This window comes from Pseudorasbora parva, chromosome 2 (assembly GCF_024679245.1).
Source record: "Pseudorasbora parva isolate DD20220531a chromosome 2, ASM2467924v1, whole genome shotgun sequence".
Classification (NCBI taxonomy): Eukaryota; Metazoa; Chordata; class Actinopteri; order Cypriniformes; family Gobionidae; genus Pseudorasbora; species Pseudorasbora parva.
This window is the reverse complement of record NC_090173.1, coordinates 27,789,782-27,808,347: the sequence shown is the minus strand read 5'-3', so window position 1 is coordinate 27,808,347 and position 18,566 is coordinate 27,789,782. Positions and strand designations below refer to the sequence as shown.

General features: G+C 35.0%; 1 protein-coding gene across 1 annotated transcript in view; it reads left to right on the top strand.

The window, feature by feature from the left end:
• clec16a (C-type lectin domain containing 16A) overlaps nt 1-18,566 on the top strand; it is an 81,915-nt gene that overhangs the window by 38,399 nt on the left and 24,950 nt on the right. The window contains exons 12-19 of the mRNA XM_067414608.1: nt 959-1,082; nt 1,836-1,936; nt 3,150-3,269; nt 5,085-5,194; nt 6,792-6,836; nt 9,836-9,886; nt 11,295-11,423; nt 15,972-16,092. Of these exons, the coding sequence (XP_067270709.1) occupies nt 959-1,082; nt 1,836-1,936; nt 3,150-3,269; nt 5,085-5,194; nt 6,792-6,836; nt 9,836-9,886; nt 11,295-11,423; nt 15,972-16,092 (801 nt within the window). The remainder of the gene's footprint in view (nt 1-958; nt 1,083-1,835; nt 1,937-3,149; nt 3,270-5,084; nt 5,195-6,791; nt 6,837-9,835; nt 9,887-11,294; nt 11,424-15,971; nt 16,093-18,566) is intronic.

Sequence of the window (18,566 nt, the reverse complement as noted above, 5' to 3'; positions counted from 1 at the left end):
GTATTAACAAGATTTCCTAATGTATAGTGACATACCAAGGCCATTTTAGGATTCATTGAAATACATTTCTTGTATACAGTTCCTTTAAGTGTCACTTGATCCTTCAGAACTTCAGTTTAAACTGATCAATTTTTAATGTTCCTAGTGTTGAAAACAGTTGTTGCCTTGTATTTTAAAGGTGTCATGATTGTTGTCTGAGGTCAACTAATGATGTATGTGTGGTTTTTACATTTAAAAACATCATAACCAATAAGTAATAGGCTATTTTTCACACTTGTTTTGAGGCTCTCTCCAAAACGCTGGGTTTTGATTGGCGTGCCGCACTGGAGACTTGGAAGTAAATGCCCACGGCAAGGATTGTATAAGATTTGCATATTTAATGAGCTTAAGCTCCCCTGTCAGTTCACGTGAGAGAGAGGAGAGAATGTTTTGAAAGCGGCAACCGGAATGATTTTCTCAGTCACAGGGCTCATAAACGTCTTAATCAAACAAACACAATGATTTATTTCTCATTCACCCATGATTGATTTGGCTATTATTTTTATATTGCACACAGCCCGTACGATCGGTCGATATAAGCGCGAACACACACACACACATGCACGCGCGCCGCCCTTCAAATGCAACGGTGATTTAAAAAAAAAAATATATATATATATATATATATATATATATATTTATATATCAGATCTGCACATTATACAGAACTATGCAATCAATGCATATGCTATCGAAAACATACCCTTGTGGCTTAAAGCAATTAAACCAAGTGGCTTCCCTATTTGAAAGAAAGATCTTTGACATTAAATAATTTCAAGGGAATCCATTAGTGTAACTTTAAACAGCTCAGATAAGTTTGGGTGGAGATCTTCCATGGCCAATATCTGACAGACATAATGCCATAATCCAGCGCTGCGCTGCTGTTATAATCTGTGCTGTTTGTGTTTCTGTTTTGCAGAAATTGAGATGGTGGTGATGGAAAAATGTAGGATCTCTGATGTTTCCACATTAACAGAACAAAACATTACAGACGAGGAGAAGAGTGCTGCTGCAGCAGCACGAACTGAAGGCCAGAAGAGCAGGTACACAGCCAACCAACTTTTTTAGACTCAGAAAATACATTTATGAAGAACTTAACCATTTTAAGAGCATCCACAAACAATTTTTTGGTCAGATTAAGCTAACCTCAAGTTTCAATTTTCTTTAAGGGTCAGTAAATCTGCTGCTCTAACTTTTAATTGAAGGGGAACTTAAGAAGCAACAGTTCGATCTATCCATTAAACCACTGCATTGTAGTACAAAATAGTGCTCTGAGTTTTAACAATGTTAACGGGTATTAACTTTGAACTGATGACCCTGCAATTGGCTTATGCTCCATTCCATTGAAGTGCAGCAAAGCTCCCCTGTTTAGATTGCCGTGCTCCAAGGAAAGAGAGCCTAGGACATGTTTAGACTATTCACAAGCCTTTCAAAGTGATATTTATGTCTTTTATCTAAACCAAAGCATGCCTTTGAAAAAGCAATATTCTTAGGTATACTCTGCTTGGACATGATTTAATACTTAAGAAGAAAAGTTTACACTTTTTATAGATATATATATAACTATTCTTAGTGTAAGGGATGGTAACTAGCATTTAGTCTGGATATGAGTGCGCCTCACAGCCAAACTAATTTCAACATGTTTTATAGACAAAAGCTTTCCTAGTAAAATGCCTTTCATGTTTGCAACACTCAAACGATACACTATGTCTTTACAAACTGTGCTTTGCCTATTGTACACATTGTGCTGTTGTGCAAACTTCAGACACAATGAAATGTTGATGTTGTTGTTGTAGGCCCTTTCTGGACATGTTCTATAACGCACTGGACTGTGACACAGAGGATTACCAGGCTCTGTTTGTGCTTTGTCTCCTGTATGCAGTGTCTCACAGTAAAGGTATATGATCTGTCTCTTCTCTCAAACAAAGTATGCAAATACATTGATAATCATGGGAATAAATGTAAAAGAGACTATATCAAATATCAAAAGTATTTGTAAGTATTATTCATGTATAGATTATTATTTTTTTAAAGAAAGAAATAACCCATTAAATTGAGAGTAAAGACATTTTATAATTTTACAAAAGATTTCTATTTCAATACAATGCTTTTATTGAATTTAAATTATGAAAATAATATTAATACATTATATTTATAATATTTCTTAATATAACATTTTTTTGTAGGGATGGCAATATGACCAAATTCTTATTTCATGATAACAATATATATCACACTATGGTTATTTTGTGTTATCTTATCTAATTGTGTTAATAAATAAGAAAATTGCAAGGAATAGGACTAATACAATATAACAAATATATTAATAAAATCAGTTAAGTTTTTCATGTACATTAAAGCTAAAAACCAGGCAGTCGTTTTCTCTTTTGTTTGATTCACATTAATAAAACAACAAAATAACAAAACAAAATCTTTAACAATAGACATATTATACCTTGATAACAATATACTATGTATTGTCATACCGCCCAGCCTAAACGTTGGTAATAATGAGAAATATTTCTTGCACTAAATCAGCATATAATGATTTTTTGAGCCTACCCAGCCTACCCCCTTTTTTCCAGTATTTGACAGAGAGATCTTTTCAATCTTTTCACTCTGCCACAAGGATCAGTTGGGGTCCTCTGGATGATGCATTATCATGTTTACTGTTATTACCTGCATTCATAATAAAAGAAGTCATGTTTGCAGTTGTGCCACCCTGACATTTGAGAATATGCTCAAGTTTTTCTACTATCTCAACAGCTTTAAATCTACTAATATTTGTACAATTTGTTTATAATAAATGTTTCAAACCTAAAATGGTGCCATAGTATTAGTTTTTAATGATTTGTTCAGTAGTTTTTGGCAAACAGTAAAAATTTTAGGGGTTTAAGATAAAATAATATGTATTATTTAAATCTACTGACAATGAATGTGTGTGTAATATTCAACCAATCACAATATTTATAACTTGGCATGTTTGCTTGCTACAGTAATCAATACTACAGTTCAATACACATGCATGATTTTAGACCGCTTTATAGTACCAACATCATGCTTCAACATTCTGCTCTTTATACCTTGTTTATGTGTGAATTTGAGTACAGGTATAAACCCAGAGCTCTTGGAGAGGATCCAGCTACCTGTACCAAATCAAGAGAGGAGCTCTTACAGTCTGGTGCTGGTGGAGAGAGTGATCCGTATCATGAGTCAGGCTGCTCTGCCAGGTACGTGGAGAGAGACACATGCACACAAACACATTCTCCATGTCTCACCTGCACGTTCTTACTCCACTGTTTTTTTGACTGACTCCAAATATAATCCTTCACTTGCTTGGACATGCTTATTAAATATTACACGATGCAGATTCCATCGATGTGCCTGAACTTGACTGTGCAGATCAAAACATTCACTGTCTATTCGGTGTAGACCTTTTACTGATATTTCAATCCAGTGGTTGTGCAACATTTTATGTATACACAGCTTAAGTAAAACTTATTATGTGTGTCATGTTTAGTAAATATCAGCTGTGATACAAGCATCAAACTTGTTTGTTGACTAAACTTAATAGATTTATAGACTTAATAAATGTATCTGGTTTTAATGTGCATTTCTTTTTCTTATCACCTGTAATAACTTTATCTGCCTTTGGAACGGTGTTAATTTTAGTATTATTTATATACTTTATATCATGGAATTTATTTGTATTTTGAATTAGCTTTTATTTTTTTATGTATCTATTTAACTTTAATTTGTATTTCAGTTTTAGTTACCAAGTAAATTTAGTGACTTAATTTTACCTATAAATATAGTTAATTTTTTGATTCAGTTAGTTGCTAAAGCAACATTTCAAATTGTTCGTATCTAATATCTATTTTTTTATTTAATTTCAGTTTATTTCAGTAATTGGAAATTATTTTTAATAGTTTTAGTTTTAAAAAATACAACACTGCTCTCAAATTAATTTTCTGATTATGTAGCCAAAGCCATAGACAGAGGAAATAATATAAATCGATACAAATAAAAAACATTAATTCGAGAGAAATGGCAGAGAGTTTATTCCAGCGCATGTCAGAATAACACTGCTTCAATTTTACCACTTTATGAGCACATTTTACATCGTACTGTTTACAGAAATCTCCAGGTTATTCCTATGGGATGTTCTGAAAAGCTTCCGTGAGTGTGAGCAAGAGGGCCAAAGCTTAGTGAAGTATCAGTTGTTATTTGAATGCCATTTTGCCTAATGCACATTTCTTTAGCTTTCTTGACCACAACCTTGAGTAACACAAACTGCTACCAATTTCCTCTAACCGTTGATCTCTTTCACCTTTGTGAAGAAGAATTGTAGCCAGTTTCTCCTTTCGGGGCTCCTGTAATTATTGTGACATTTAAATGTTGACTTGCTTCACATTCACATTACATTTACAGTACACGCATGATGGTAAATTGAGTTTTCTGAAAGCCCATCATTGCAACTCGGCTATACTTAGGATTAAATTGTATAACTGACTGAGTCCACAATTTACACATGATGAGCTATTGTCCTCATGTTGTATGATTCATGCCCTTTGTGCTTTTGACATTACCATTCTATGTCCATTGTGACACTAGCATGACAAGAAGCTAATCTCCTCTCTTCCTAAAAATCACAGAGATATTTTTTTTTAAGCAACACGTTTGTTTGCCAACATGGTTGTTTGGCTGTTGCTGTGGTTACACACATTATATCTGAGCTTTTCTGATACCCCACACTTCCTTTTTTAAGACATGTTTGCTAGATTTTCTTGCTTAATAATTGCATAATAGAAAATGCCACGTGTTTGGTCTGCTGTGATAATGGCACTTTTCAAATTCTAAATTTAGAAACATTAAGATGCGTTTGATTTTCCTTTATCAAAACTGTGTGTGTGTGTGTGTGTGTGTGTGTGTGTGTGTGTGTGTGTGTGTGTGTGTGTGTGTGTGTGTGTGTGTGTGTGTGTGTGTGTGTGTGTGTGTGTGTGTGTGTGTGTGTGTGTGTGTGTGTGTGTGTGTGTGTGTTTCAGATGGGAAGGTGCGTCTTGCCACCCTGGAGTTAAGCTGTCTCCTGTTGAAACAGTCTGTGCTGTCTGGCTCTCAATGTATTATAAAGGACATCCATTTGGCGTGTTTGGAGGTAAGTGTTTTAACAAAAAAAAACATCTTTTACCTTCCAAGCACTTAACTTTACTATCACATAATTTTGTTTTTGTAATTGATGCACAGAATGGGAAGCATACTAAACAGAGATATGATGATAAAAAAAATAAGTAGACAAATAATGATTAAAAAAATCAAATATATTATCGATGTCAGAGTATGTGAACGGAGTGGAATGGCAGCAGTTTCCCCTCCATGCTCTAAGCATTCAATAATCGCTACCCTCCGGGTTCACCATTTCCTGCTCCCTGCTCCACTCTTTGCTCACTGATATCAGAAAAACGCTTCGTCTTCACTCCAAGGAAATTTGCGGCTAAAGTAGGTTAAAGTAGGTGAACTGGCTTTTTACATTTTTTTATACTGTTGTCTGAGGTCAACTAATGACGTTTGTGTGGTTTTTACATTGAAAAACATCATAATGAATAAGTAATAGGCTGTATTCTACACTGGTTTTGAGACTCTCCAAAACACTGGGTTTTGATGGACGTGCTGCACTGGAGACTTGGAAGTAAAGGCCCACGGCTAGGATTGAATATGATTTGCATATTTAATGACCTTCTGCTCACAAATGCCCATCGCCGTCGTCATAAATTTTACATTCTTTCTGATTTGAGTGAGCCTTCTGCATCAAGCTAGTTTAAATGTGTTTAACATTTTATATTTTTTCTAAAAAAAATGCAGTTATATTATGGACCGTTGGCATAAATTGTACTCGTGATGAAGCGGTAGTAGAGTGCACTTGAAGTGAGTAAATGGTCACTCCATTCAAAATCATCCCACTCCCACTCCACTCCGCTCACATACTCTGATCGATGTCAACGAATGTGATTAAATTGTATAAACTACTATATTTTTGTAATTTACTCCCATAAAAAGATAGAAATTATTTTTAATCTTCCATGGCATTTCTTGTAGTTGTCTTGGTCTCAATTGTTGATCTCAGTCATCAGCTATTTTCTAAATGCATATTGGGGATTCATTAACACAACAGTTAGTTAATGGATTTTCCCTTACACCTAGCCTAGAGGTATAAGAGGGGTAATTATATCTGCAAATGTATGTGAGACAAAAAAAAAAACACCATTAAACTTATTTATCATTCTAAATCACATTAGTGAATCAGATTGCTTTTATTGGCAAATACATGACATGCTGTTTTGGAGACTGTTTTAGCAATGGATACAAATATTCCCAATGGCCTGCTTTGTGATTGTAGATAAAGACTGACAAAACACATGTATTTATCTTTTACAATAATTGAAAAAGATGCCTCTGAAATTCATTATTAAATTACAAATGGAGTCACAGTTTGCTAAATTGCTTTATCAACCTCTGCAAACAAGATTATTCAAGACTGATTGCAACATAATCTAATTTATTGGTTGATCCTTAACACATATGGTATGAACACTTTGGGTTTTCCCAGTCATTTTTCTTTTACATTGCGTAACAGTTTCTTTCATTCTTATTTTGAAAGCATGAAAGCAATTTACAATAAGTAGGATCATTTACTTGTTTATATTGTGTAACTCAATCATACCATGACTATGATGTTTTTGTTGTTGTTGTTTTAGGGTGCCCGAGAAGAGAGTCTTCACCTTCTGAGGCAATTTTATAAGGCAAGATGTTCTTATATTTTATTTCAGATCTAAAAACGTCACTTACTTACTGAAACTCAGGTAGCAACAGACATTCATCCTAATAATCCTCATTTACATTTATTAATTTAGCAGACACTTTTGTCCAAATGAGGAGAGCAATAGAAGCAACTAAAAAAACAAGGCCAACAGCATTCAAGTGCTGTAACACGTCTTAGTTAATCGAGCTGAGTACACACAGTACAGTACCGATACACTTTTTTTTCCTTGTAATTGTTTTTTTTTATTCTTGTAATAATCCCTTAGTCATCCCACTTGCAGTTGGTTTCCTTTAAAGTCTGAGGAAGAATTAAACTTAAACAGCTCTTCCTTAAGACTTTGGTGTTTTGATATTTAGGAAAATCCCAAAAGCTTTCTGTTGAGACATGTCAGCACTCTTGGTGGCTTATTCACATTGAGACATTTCTGTGAAAGCCAGCTACTATTAAACAGAACAGAGTACTTGATTTCCTGCAAGATTACACTAATGAGTTCAGCTTTTGTTTTAGCCACTCTGCTGTTTGTCTCAAGGGTGATTGATGTGTTTTCCAACTAATACTAAAGCACACTTTTTCTTTACCTTTTTATATTCCCTGAAGACATTTTCACTCTGGAGATTTGAGTGGCATGGCATGATCCGGTTCAACATGCATGAGAACAGCAGACAGTTTTACTTTCACAATTCAAAGAAATAATGCATTATTCAGGCTGCACATTCCAACCGTCGTTACCCAAAATGAATATTACGAGTGAGGACTGTAAACAATCGCAGCACTGAATGTTCTATTCTGGGATTATGAAGATTCCTGGGAGGGAATGTTTTGGTACCTCACATGTTTCTTGTGTGTGTTATTAATGGATCAGCGTGTTCCAGCTTTTCCATTTCTATTGTTCACACTACAGCATAATAGTAAAGTCAAAACTATACAATAACAGAAGTGAAAGCATCAAAATTATGCGGGGACCATAATTGACTCATACTGTATATGTAAAAGAGTCTGACTGTTCTGAATAATTTCTTTTTAATTCTGTATCTGCAGTCCATTCTATTTTCATCATGTCCCTCCCTTTGTCTTTCCCATGGGTCTTTTCATAGAACTGAGCATTGTGATTCATGTTTTCAAGTGCTCTTTGTATACCAATTACATAAAATAATTCATTTTCTTTTAATGAATTTGATATAATACTATAGTCATCCTAGAATAAGAAATATTTGTTTATGCAAGTTAAAAGGGTCAAGGATGAGGGTTAATGTTACTCAAGAGTTTAATTTGTATTTTAGCTTGCAAGTAATCTTTATATTTCCTTGAGGGGCAGTGAGATTTATTTATTTACTTATATTTTATATTTATATATATACTCACGGCGAAGTTTGTTTTTTGCATAGCAGTTGGAAATACTTTTGCAGCAATATACTGTTAAAGAACATTCAGATGCTGTCCATGCTGCTGAGAACGACGTTTAGATGAATATGTAAATGTGCGCTGCATGCTTTCCTCAATAACATAATAAGCACAACAAAATTGACAGAGAGAAAACAACAGTTAAGAAAGCATCTGTTTATAGCGTCAGCATCATGTCAACAGATGAGGTTATTTGAGACTATAATGATCTGGCTATGTGAGACTATAGATTGAACAAATCCCTTCTCTTTGCATGACATATTGACAATACAGAATAGTTATTTCAGCATTACCTGGCATGTTGTATTGGAATATTGTATTGTCATTGAACAGGAACTGACACATACTTTGGATTTCTTCACATAAAAACTGTCTACAAGCCTTCATATGCAAACTAGGGACTCAAGAAAGGTCTTGTTTTTAAAATTTGTTAAAAGCTGATCACACATTGGCAATACATAGAAATTCTTACATAGCCCCTTTAAAATGTAATTTATTCCTGTGGTGGGAAAGCTGAAATTTCCGCATCATGTCAGTCTTCAGTGTCACATGATCCTTCAGAAATCATTCTAATATGTTGTTTTGCTGCTCAAGCAACTTTTCCTATTATCATAAATGTTGAAAACAGTTGTGCTGCTTAACGTTTTTGTGGAAACATTTTTTTTAATGAAAATAAAACTTAAAGGTAGGGCAGGCAACTTCAGAGAGGCTAGCTTTGAAAGCACACGATTCCACTCTACCATTCAAAGAGCTCTCTAAAGCCTCCTTCACTACACATGAACGCACACAGCTGTGTCTGCAAAGCGACACAAGGCAAGCGATGGCATTAAATTACCTCGTGTTACAAAACACATAACATTACAGTAATAATGAAGGTAAACAACTTGCAGAGCTCTTACTTGTACTACCAGACTGCTGCAGATTAATTTAGACGTTGATAGTGTTGACAGAAACACATAAATCCGAGTCTGAGGACGTGAATAGCTACCGTGTAGAAAGTCATGGGTTGCCATCTCTTAATTATGGTTACAACATGGCGGGAACACAGCATAAGCTCTGGTGCAATTGTTCTGGTGCAGAAACTGTAAAATGTGGCTGCTGTTTGTGGCGCTGATGACATGTTTCTGCACGAGCAGGGTACAGGGAGGTATGGAAATGCATATATTGACAGGCAGGTAGGACATAATATTGGTCTAAATGCAATGATTGGACAAAACTGTTTTGTTCTTCTGCAGAAGATATATGTACATGTTTTTATATATAGACCTCTTCCAATTGATTGCTGTCAGGATGTGAAGAGTGTTTTAACCAGTTTAACAAAAAGTGTTTATTTAAAAGATTAAATGTTTATAAAATTGTTTTTTTTTATATTTGTAAAACCCCTACCTTTAAATAAAAGCATTTATTTGAAATAGAAATCTTTTGAAAAATTATATTTGCTTGAATTTAATGCATCCATGCCCTAATACAAGTATTCATTTTTTTCAACAACAACAAAAAAATACTGACCCCAATCATTTGAACTGTAGAATGTTCATTTTATGGGAATTTTTCTCACTAACGTTCCTCTTCCTGCAGGGGGAGGAAATCTTCCTGGACATGTTTGAGGATGAGTACAGGAGCATGATGGTAAGCCGCCTTTCTGATCAGTGTTCATATAAATGTCTTATTTTCAACACACTGTCTGTCATAACCTGATAATAAAGCAATACATCCTGCTTCTGAGGTGAGAGGAAACATTTGTTATCTGACATTTACTGGATTAGGAGTGGCTAATACACCCTACATTTATACTGCTTACTCTTACAAAACATTTGTTTCCTGGTTTTTCCTTGTTCCTTTAAGAAAAAAAGTTTTTTCTTAAAGAATTAGCTCACTAATTTTTCACTCATAGAGACAGAGCCACACACATCATAATATGAAAGCCAAGCCCACCGGGGGGGAAACAAACCACTGGAAACATCTCCATTGACTTTCTATTGCAGGAAGCGGCCTCCTTGTTATTTTTGACTTTTAACACAAAAAAAACTAACAATGTCTAAAAGCTGATATGTGACGAAGTGTACAGAAAGCAAGCTAAGAAACCCAGAACCAAAAACACAGAAGTGTTTATAAGCTGCTGACCCATGCAATAGAGACAGAGCGCAATTTGTTATATTACACTGAGAACTAGGTCCACTGGAGGGGATAATAATCAACGACAGGAAATATAATATGTAAAACCGACATTTGGATATTGGACAAAATGTTTACTGCACACACCGATATACTGAGTGTCAGGATCCCAAAATTGACCCATTCTTCCTGCTAAAGCTTCATTTTTGTCTCCTTAAACACTCTTTTTTGGGGTCGACCGCTTATATAAACATAGTTCTGTTTTTTAGCTTGTTTGCTGCACACCTTATCAGCTATCAGCTTTCAGACATTGTTCTGTTTTTTTGTAATAAGTCAGAAATGACAAGGAGGCAGCCTCACGCAATACAAAGTCAATGGAGAGCGCTGGATTGTTCTCCCGCCCCCCGCTGTGGGCGTGGCCTAAATACGCTCTGTCTCTAAGCTTGTTTCTTCCTTACATGAAACACAAAAGAATAAAAAATAAAATGCAGTTGTTTGCTCATTTTTCTGCAGTTAAAATAATGTTAAATGGAACTTTTAACATAAATATGTCATATAACTTCCGGATGACGTCCTCTACATTATGTAGTTTGACCATATGGACCATGAAATAGAATGGAATTTAAGGCATATAGTCCACTTTTATGATACTTTTATGAAGGTTTTTATATATATTGTTTCACAGAAAAAAAGTTTTGTAATGATGACGATTTAAACATGAAGTTGGATGTTGAATTTAAATGTTGTGAAAATGACTCATTTTCACACTGAACCAACAGATCAACCAGTGTTGGATATTTGTCCAGCAAAACTCAACAACTGCTAGAATTTGATTTTTGTTGGTCTAGAATCAACTAGCCCATTGAGTGATGTATTTGCTCTTTTTGCTCTTATTCTTTGTTTATGTGTTCTCTGTGTGTAGAGTAAACCCCTAAATGTGGAGTATCTTATGATGGATGCATCCATTTTACTTCCTCCCACTGGCACCCCCCTTACCGGCATTGACTTTGTGAAGCGGTTGCCCTGTGGAGATGTCGAGAGGACGCGCAGGGTCAGTGATGAACATATATACTCATGCTGAAGGTCTGAGATTTAATTTTATGGGTGGGTTTTGTCAAATATTTTGGCTTCATCCAGAAACTCCCTGAACCTTTACTCACGATCTTGAAAAGTATGTGTTTCTTGGCCAATGTTTGCACTTTTTGTATCCTGGGAAACATTCCAAAGCATTTTTGGAAATGGAGTTTGTGTTTTTTAGAAATCTAACAATGCCAGGCTTTTTGCAGTATTTGTAATATAGATTAATGACTTAATTTGGTTCCCATGCACAGGGCCGTGTTAAGTCTTTGCGAGGCCCTGGGCTAAGTTTTTGCTTATTAATTTACAAAGCATGACAAACAATACAGATTATTGTCAGCATTACAATACACCCGTTTAAACAACATTTTATTCAAACAATCACTTTATATTTACTTTATATTTATTATATATTAGCCTACGTTGCTCATGCAAGTGGCAAAATCTTTACCTATGTTAAAATCAAAAACTTTTTACATTAAAACTTACAATAGACAAAAAATCTAGTCTTTAATTTCTTTAATTTTTAAATCTTTTAAGAAATCCTGCAGTTCATAAAGAACTTTATTTCTCCACCTTCAAGAAAGGAAGAGAGCTCTCCATTATGTCTCCCTATTTACCTAAATGTTTTCTTGCTTTACCCAAGGCAAAAAGTTATTGAAACAGATTAGACTTTAAATTACATGAATCTGTGGTGATATAACCAGATTTTCACTTCAATGCATGTTTGTTTTAATGCGAATAACGTTCTATCACTTTAATTCAGCGCGTCCAGCACAAAATAGACTCGGTGTAGAAACGATCGATGCGCTGCTTGCAGACGCACCGCTCCTGGAAAGCACTCCACAGAAATCTGAAATCCGTTAACTTTGGGATGTAGGCTATAACAGGCGATCTATTAGTGATCAAACAATTTGCGTTGCAGATCTAAGCAGTTCATAGGAGTCATTTGTTGGACTAGCTACTACACAATAACATAGACGTGTTTTATTGCTAGTATCTCATCACATTTGAAGCGCCGCTAATGTAAATCGGTAGAGGAACAATTTATAATTTATGCATAGGGAATTTGGGATACACCCACAGCTGCCTGCTGGGGTGGCAATGGTCTTTCTGTTAGGTTGGCAGTTGAAACCCCGGTAGATCCGCCCCTGCCACTGTCATATTTTCTTACATTTTTGTTCGACATGTTGTGGTGACGATGTACTGGGTGTCCGCTGTGACTCGATTCGGGTGTGTGACAACGATGGTCAACGTACGCATAATTTCCTCGATCCAAAAAAAAAAAAAAGGATAACGCAAAAGAGAATTGTCTTGGGGGCCCCCTGGTGTTCGGGGCCTTGGGCTGCAGCCCATGTTGCCCATTAGGATAACTCAGCCCTGCCCATGCATTGTCGGAATGGCAATCAAACTTTGATATGACAACTCCAGATGAAAAACTCACAGAAAAAAATTGTTGAAATAATAAGTTGAAATTTGGATATGGATGTGTTCTTTGTTTGAGATACATTGATAATATTCAAATATTTGAGATATATATTATATTTAAATAATATTTCAAAAGATATTTTAAAAGTACAGTTGGTACTCAGGTAGGACATCCATTCCAGGAAGACTATAAATCTCGATAATTTAGGGATGCACTGATTATTATTCCGATTGCTTTTTTTTTTTTTTTTATACAAGAAATAAGGTCAGCACTGCATTTAAACCACAATTCAAACAATGATGCTACTCAAATGTAGCATTAGCAGTTCCTTTCATTTAAATTAAAGAATTAAATCAAAAACAAAATGCTCTGATATTAGCTTTGTAAAATTATTTTACATGAAACAGGCCTATCTGCACAAATCAAAAACAGCAGATGGCCTGAATGACAGTAGGTGGCACTTAAAGGATTAGATATCTTCAAAATGAAAATTTCCTATAAATTCCATGTCTTTCAATGCAGTTTCAGAAGCAAAGGGCTTCAGAGGCTCTGCACAATCCCAGCCAAGAAATAGGGTCTTATCGCGAAACCATCAGTTATTTAAAAAAAAAAAAAAAAAAAATATATATATATATATATAAATATATATATATATATATATATATATATATATAATATTAGGGGTGTAACGATACGCGTATTCGTATTGAACCGTTCGGTACGAGGCTTTCGGTTCGGTACGCGGTACGCATTATGTACCGAACGGTTCTTGGACTAATTAATTAGATTTGGAAAATAAAAAAGTGTGTGAAATATAATAATATGGGTTCAACAAGGTAGCCCAATAACCAAAACAACATAACAGCCAATGCCCCTGACACCACCGAAGTGAAAGAAAAAAAAAAAAAACATATATGTTTTAGGCTGCTCAGTCAGGTGCTCGCTTATAGTAGGCTACGCGCTGAATGCTCGTGGCAAAATGGCTATTGCGTTTAACAAACCAGAAATAGAAGATCCTCCAATAACCAACAGGTCTGGTGTTTGGGTGAACTCTGGATTCTTTGTAAGCTATGATGGTGTTGGCAAGAGTGATGGATTAAAAAACAACGGTATGTCGCATTTGCTGATGGTACAGCAGCGGGAATAATTCATGTCATGTCAATCAACTCATTTACGCCGACAACAAGACGATAAAAAGAAGAAACAGCCACAAACTATCCCACAAACTATCCCCGCAGCATTTAGACAGACATTTCCAACGGATGACAGTTTTCACACTGCACGCGGATGCTGTCCGTCAGTCCGTTCCAGGAGCGTTGCGTCTGCAGCAGTGCACGGATCGTTTTCGTACCGAGGCTATTTTTTGCTGCGCTGCGTTGCTGCATTAAAGCGACAGAAGATCGTTCGCATTAAAATAAACATGTACTGACGCGAAAATCTAGTCATTTCACCACAGATGCATATCATTTAAAATATACTCTTGTTTCAAAGTCAACACATGGCTTTTTTTTCTCATGTAAAGCAACAAAACGACACCTTACCTGGCATTTAGGTTAAAAAAAAGTGCCATAATGGATAGCACTCATACTTTCTTGGAGGTGAAAAGCAAAGTTCTTTTTGACCTGCAGGATTTCTTTTAAAAGGGTGTAAAAACGAAAGAAAAGACGAGAGTCGGCTGTTTTTGAATAGACTATTGTAAGTTTCTAATTTAAAATGTTTGTGATTTAAGGCTATAACCTATGTTTAAATGTTTTGCCACTTGTGTGAGCTAAATCTAAAATATATAAATATGAATAAATTAATTTAATAAAATGTTGTTTAAATGTAGTAGGCTACGTAACCTGACTTCTATTAAAGAGTAAACAAAGAGAATTGGAATTCTGACGAGGCATGTTCAGTAAAAACTTTTGGATTTTAAATAAAAAATAATGAATCAATGCTGTGTTTGTGGTATGCAACAGCGGATCAGTTTTATTAGTTTTAATAAAAAAATAATAAAAAAAGGTAATTTATCTGCCAATTTTTTCTTTTTGCTGTATCTAAAACATACCGTACCGTACCGAACCGAACCGTGACACCAGTGTATCGAACCGAACCGTGAATTTTGTGAACCGTTACACCCCTAATATATATATATATATATATATATATATATATATATATATATATATATATATTTAATTATATAATTTTTATTATATAATTATATATATATTATATATTATATATATAATTTTTTTTTTTTTTTAACCTCAAATGCGTGACTTCTGTGTTCTACTTTTACACAACGTATTATGCCAAAAGAGAAGCATAACACCAAAGTCACACATTTGAGGTTAAAAAAAAAAAGTTCTTTTTTTTTAAGATGGTTTCGCTAGATAAGACCCTATTTTTCAGCTGGGATTGTGCTCAGCCTCTTTTGAAACTGCATTGATTTGGACCTTTAGCCAGTTTTTGTTTTCCTGAAAAAACGTCATTTCTTTTCAAATGAAGACAGAAAAACATGAACATCCTGGAAGAGATGGGGCTGAGTAAATTATCAGGAATTGTTCATTTTGAAGTGAACTAATCCTTTAAGGAACAGCCATGATATGTTGTTTCCTATTTTATTTTATAAACACTACTTTGATAGGCATTACACGGGGGTAAGAGGTAAAGAAAATGCCATCTGAATACAGTTCATTTCCTTTCAGAGATGCATTCATATAAACTCCATCCCCAATTTAATATTTATAGATTTTTTCCAGTATTTCGAGTTTCACAAACCATGAGCTTGCTGCGCCTGGTACAGAATTTTCTCTTCTTGTTGTGTCCGTCTTCAGCGTGTCCCCATCTCTGGCCTGCGTTAACGTCCTGTTTACAGACTTTATAATATTTCTAAACAAACAACATTTTGGGAAATTAATGCAATGCAGTCCAGAACAGAGATCAGGCAAAATATAACAAAAACAACTGAACAGCCAATCGTGTGTTTGGAGTAAAAATCATCTGGCTCTGATTGATGGTTCCATTTAATCTCTAAAATAATTGATGCTCCTTAATGATTAATGAATTATTATAGCAGCTTTAAATTTTTTTTGTGCTTCCCTGCAGGCTATCCGTGTGTTCTTCATGCTGCGCTCGCTGTCCCTACAGCTGCAGGGTGAGCCAGAAACTCAACTTCCTCTCACCCGACCGGAGGATCTCATCAAGACTGATGATGTGCTTGACCTCAGTAAGGCCTTTAGAATCACACAAACCTGATGATACACTGTACTAATGAGTCGGTTTTGCAACTTGAGATTTTTATTGGCCCTGCCAATATTGTTTTCTACTTGCCTGACTTCAAAGAATATTTAAGGACAGTTATATATGTTTTAGCAGTATACAGTGTATATATTTTTTATTATTTGATTTTATTATAATTTATATTATTATATGATATAATATTGTTTATAAAATATTCTTATTTGATTTATTATATAAATTCCAGATTTAATGACTGCATCACCCACTATGACATTGTTGAGTCCTGGTTTTCTTAGCATGTATGCAGTATCAAATCTGATTTTATTCTTTTATAGCTGAAATCTTATGAATCCTACATCACTTATAACATCCTGTCTTATCTTTAAAAGTGTCACCGGCTCGTTTTCATGTGAATCTCATTTCATGCGATAACTTGTTAACTAACTTAAACAGAATTGTGTGCCATCTCTTCTTTTTTTTCAGTGGTATCAGATAAGATCCTTTTAGATACAGATAAAATGGCAGCACTTTGCTTGATTTTTTTTTTTTTTTTTTTTTCTTGTGAACTGTAACCATCTTGGTTTTGAGTTCCATGTTATGACCTTCCTCATTATATCTCACACTCAGTCACAAAGTGTTTACCACACATGATGAAATCACACTCTCGTCGCCTATGCACCTCTTTCATGCAATCTGTGGGTTTGTACTGTTAACTGATTCTCATTTCACCCCTGATGTGTTGCATGGAAGCCCCTTGTCTCAGCTCCTCTAGCTCAGTTCTTGTGTCCAGGTGTTCTGGTTAACTCAGGCCCTCTCACTTTGACAGGTAAGAGGGGGTGTGTGCAAGCAAACTGACTCAGACCTTCCACTGTTACAGAGGCCTTTGCTAGAGCTGGTGCAGCCACTGTGGGCAGCAGCCTTGAGCTCTTCCAGTATATCTCGCTTCTAACAGTAAGGCTGCTTGAGAAGCACCTACAGGCTGGGTCAGAGAGTGGGCAGAATGGGCCCTGGAAGTGTGAGCAGGTGGGAGGAAGCTCAGATTTGGCTGCCAAATCAACCCACCACTGCTTCCTGTCACAGCCATTTGTGCATAAAAGGGTTAATGCACAAGCTGTGACATCTGGATGACTGTTTTTGTGCTAGGTTTGAACCAGTTGATTAACTAGAATTCATTTGGTAGAGCAATATTCAAAGAAAATATTGGTCAAAGGATTCAAAAAATGTGAAATTTAAATGTGCAATGGATAAAGTTCTTTGTTTTTGAAAATGTCAAAATCCTAAAAAATTAATCATTTTGGTTCAGAATGAATCTAATGAATCGTTCAGATTTCTTTTTGAACTTTTTTTAAAATCCTTAAAGCAAAAAAATGTGTTTAATCTAATGAATCATTTAGATTAATTTGTTAATCATTTCTGTTTTGAAAAATTCAGTTTCCTTATAAATGAATAGGTTAGATTCAGACCAAATCTAATAAATCGTTTCAATGTAATATATATATATATATATATATATATATATATATATATATATATATATATATATATATAATATTTGAAAATTAAAAAAAAGTTCAAGATTAATCATTTGGATTCAGAAGGAATTCAATGAATTATTCAGACAAATTGGTAAACTTTTTTTTTTTGGTAAAAAAAAAAATCGTAAAACCTTATATAAGGCCTGCTACAGACTGTGATTTTGTCAATGCTATAAGATCATAACAAGTCACACTGTACAACATGAATCTAATAAAATTGGGTACGATATGTATTTAGACTGTACAATGATGACACATTGAATTGTAGGCTATGACGCAAGTAAATATAGAAGAAGAAAAGGTCATCAGCATACACTAGGGGTGAGCAAATAGAGCAAGTTGAACCACACTTTGGCTATTTGTAATGAGCGCTGGACAAAAAAGAGGAAGCAAAAGAGGAGAACATGGTTGTGGTCATGGCTAGGCAAAAAAGGCCAGGTTGGCCTGCCAATTTTATAAATGTAACTTGAGGTTAATATTTTTAAGTTTTAGCATCATGTTGTGTTGATGGCGCATTTTTATTGGCTAGTCAGTAGACTTAGGTTGTAGCAGCAAACACGCTGTAAAAATAATTATGTTAAATTTCTGACATGTCAATTATCGCTAGCTATCATTAGTCACAAGACCATGACAACAGCCACCACCGTTTAGGAGCCACGATGACAGAAATCATCTGGGACCACCATATTTCGTCTGGGACAGACCAAAATTGTACAATGTGTACGTGGTTTATTTTGCACTCCCATTCGTAGGTTTGAGATCCGAGTTTTTGAGAGCGCGAGTTTATTTTGTTTGTATCTGAGAGCTCTGAATAAAAACGAGTGAACTTTGCAACGTTATTTCTCTCACAAAATGCTTTCACCACAGCTAACAACAAACACGACATCGACATGATACAGTAAGAGCTTCTGTTGAGCATAATGAG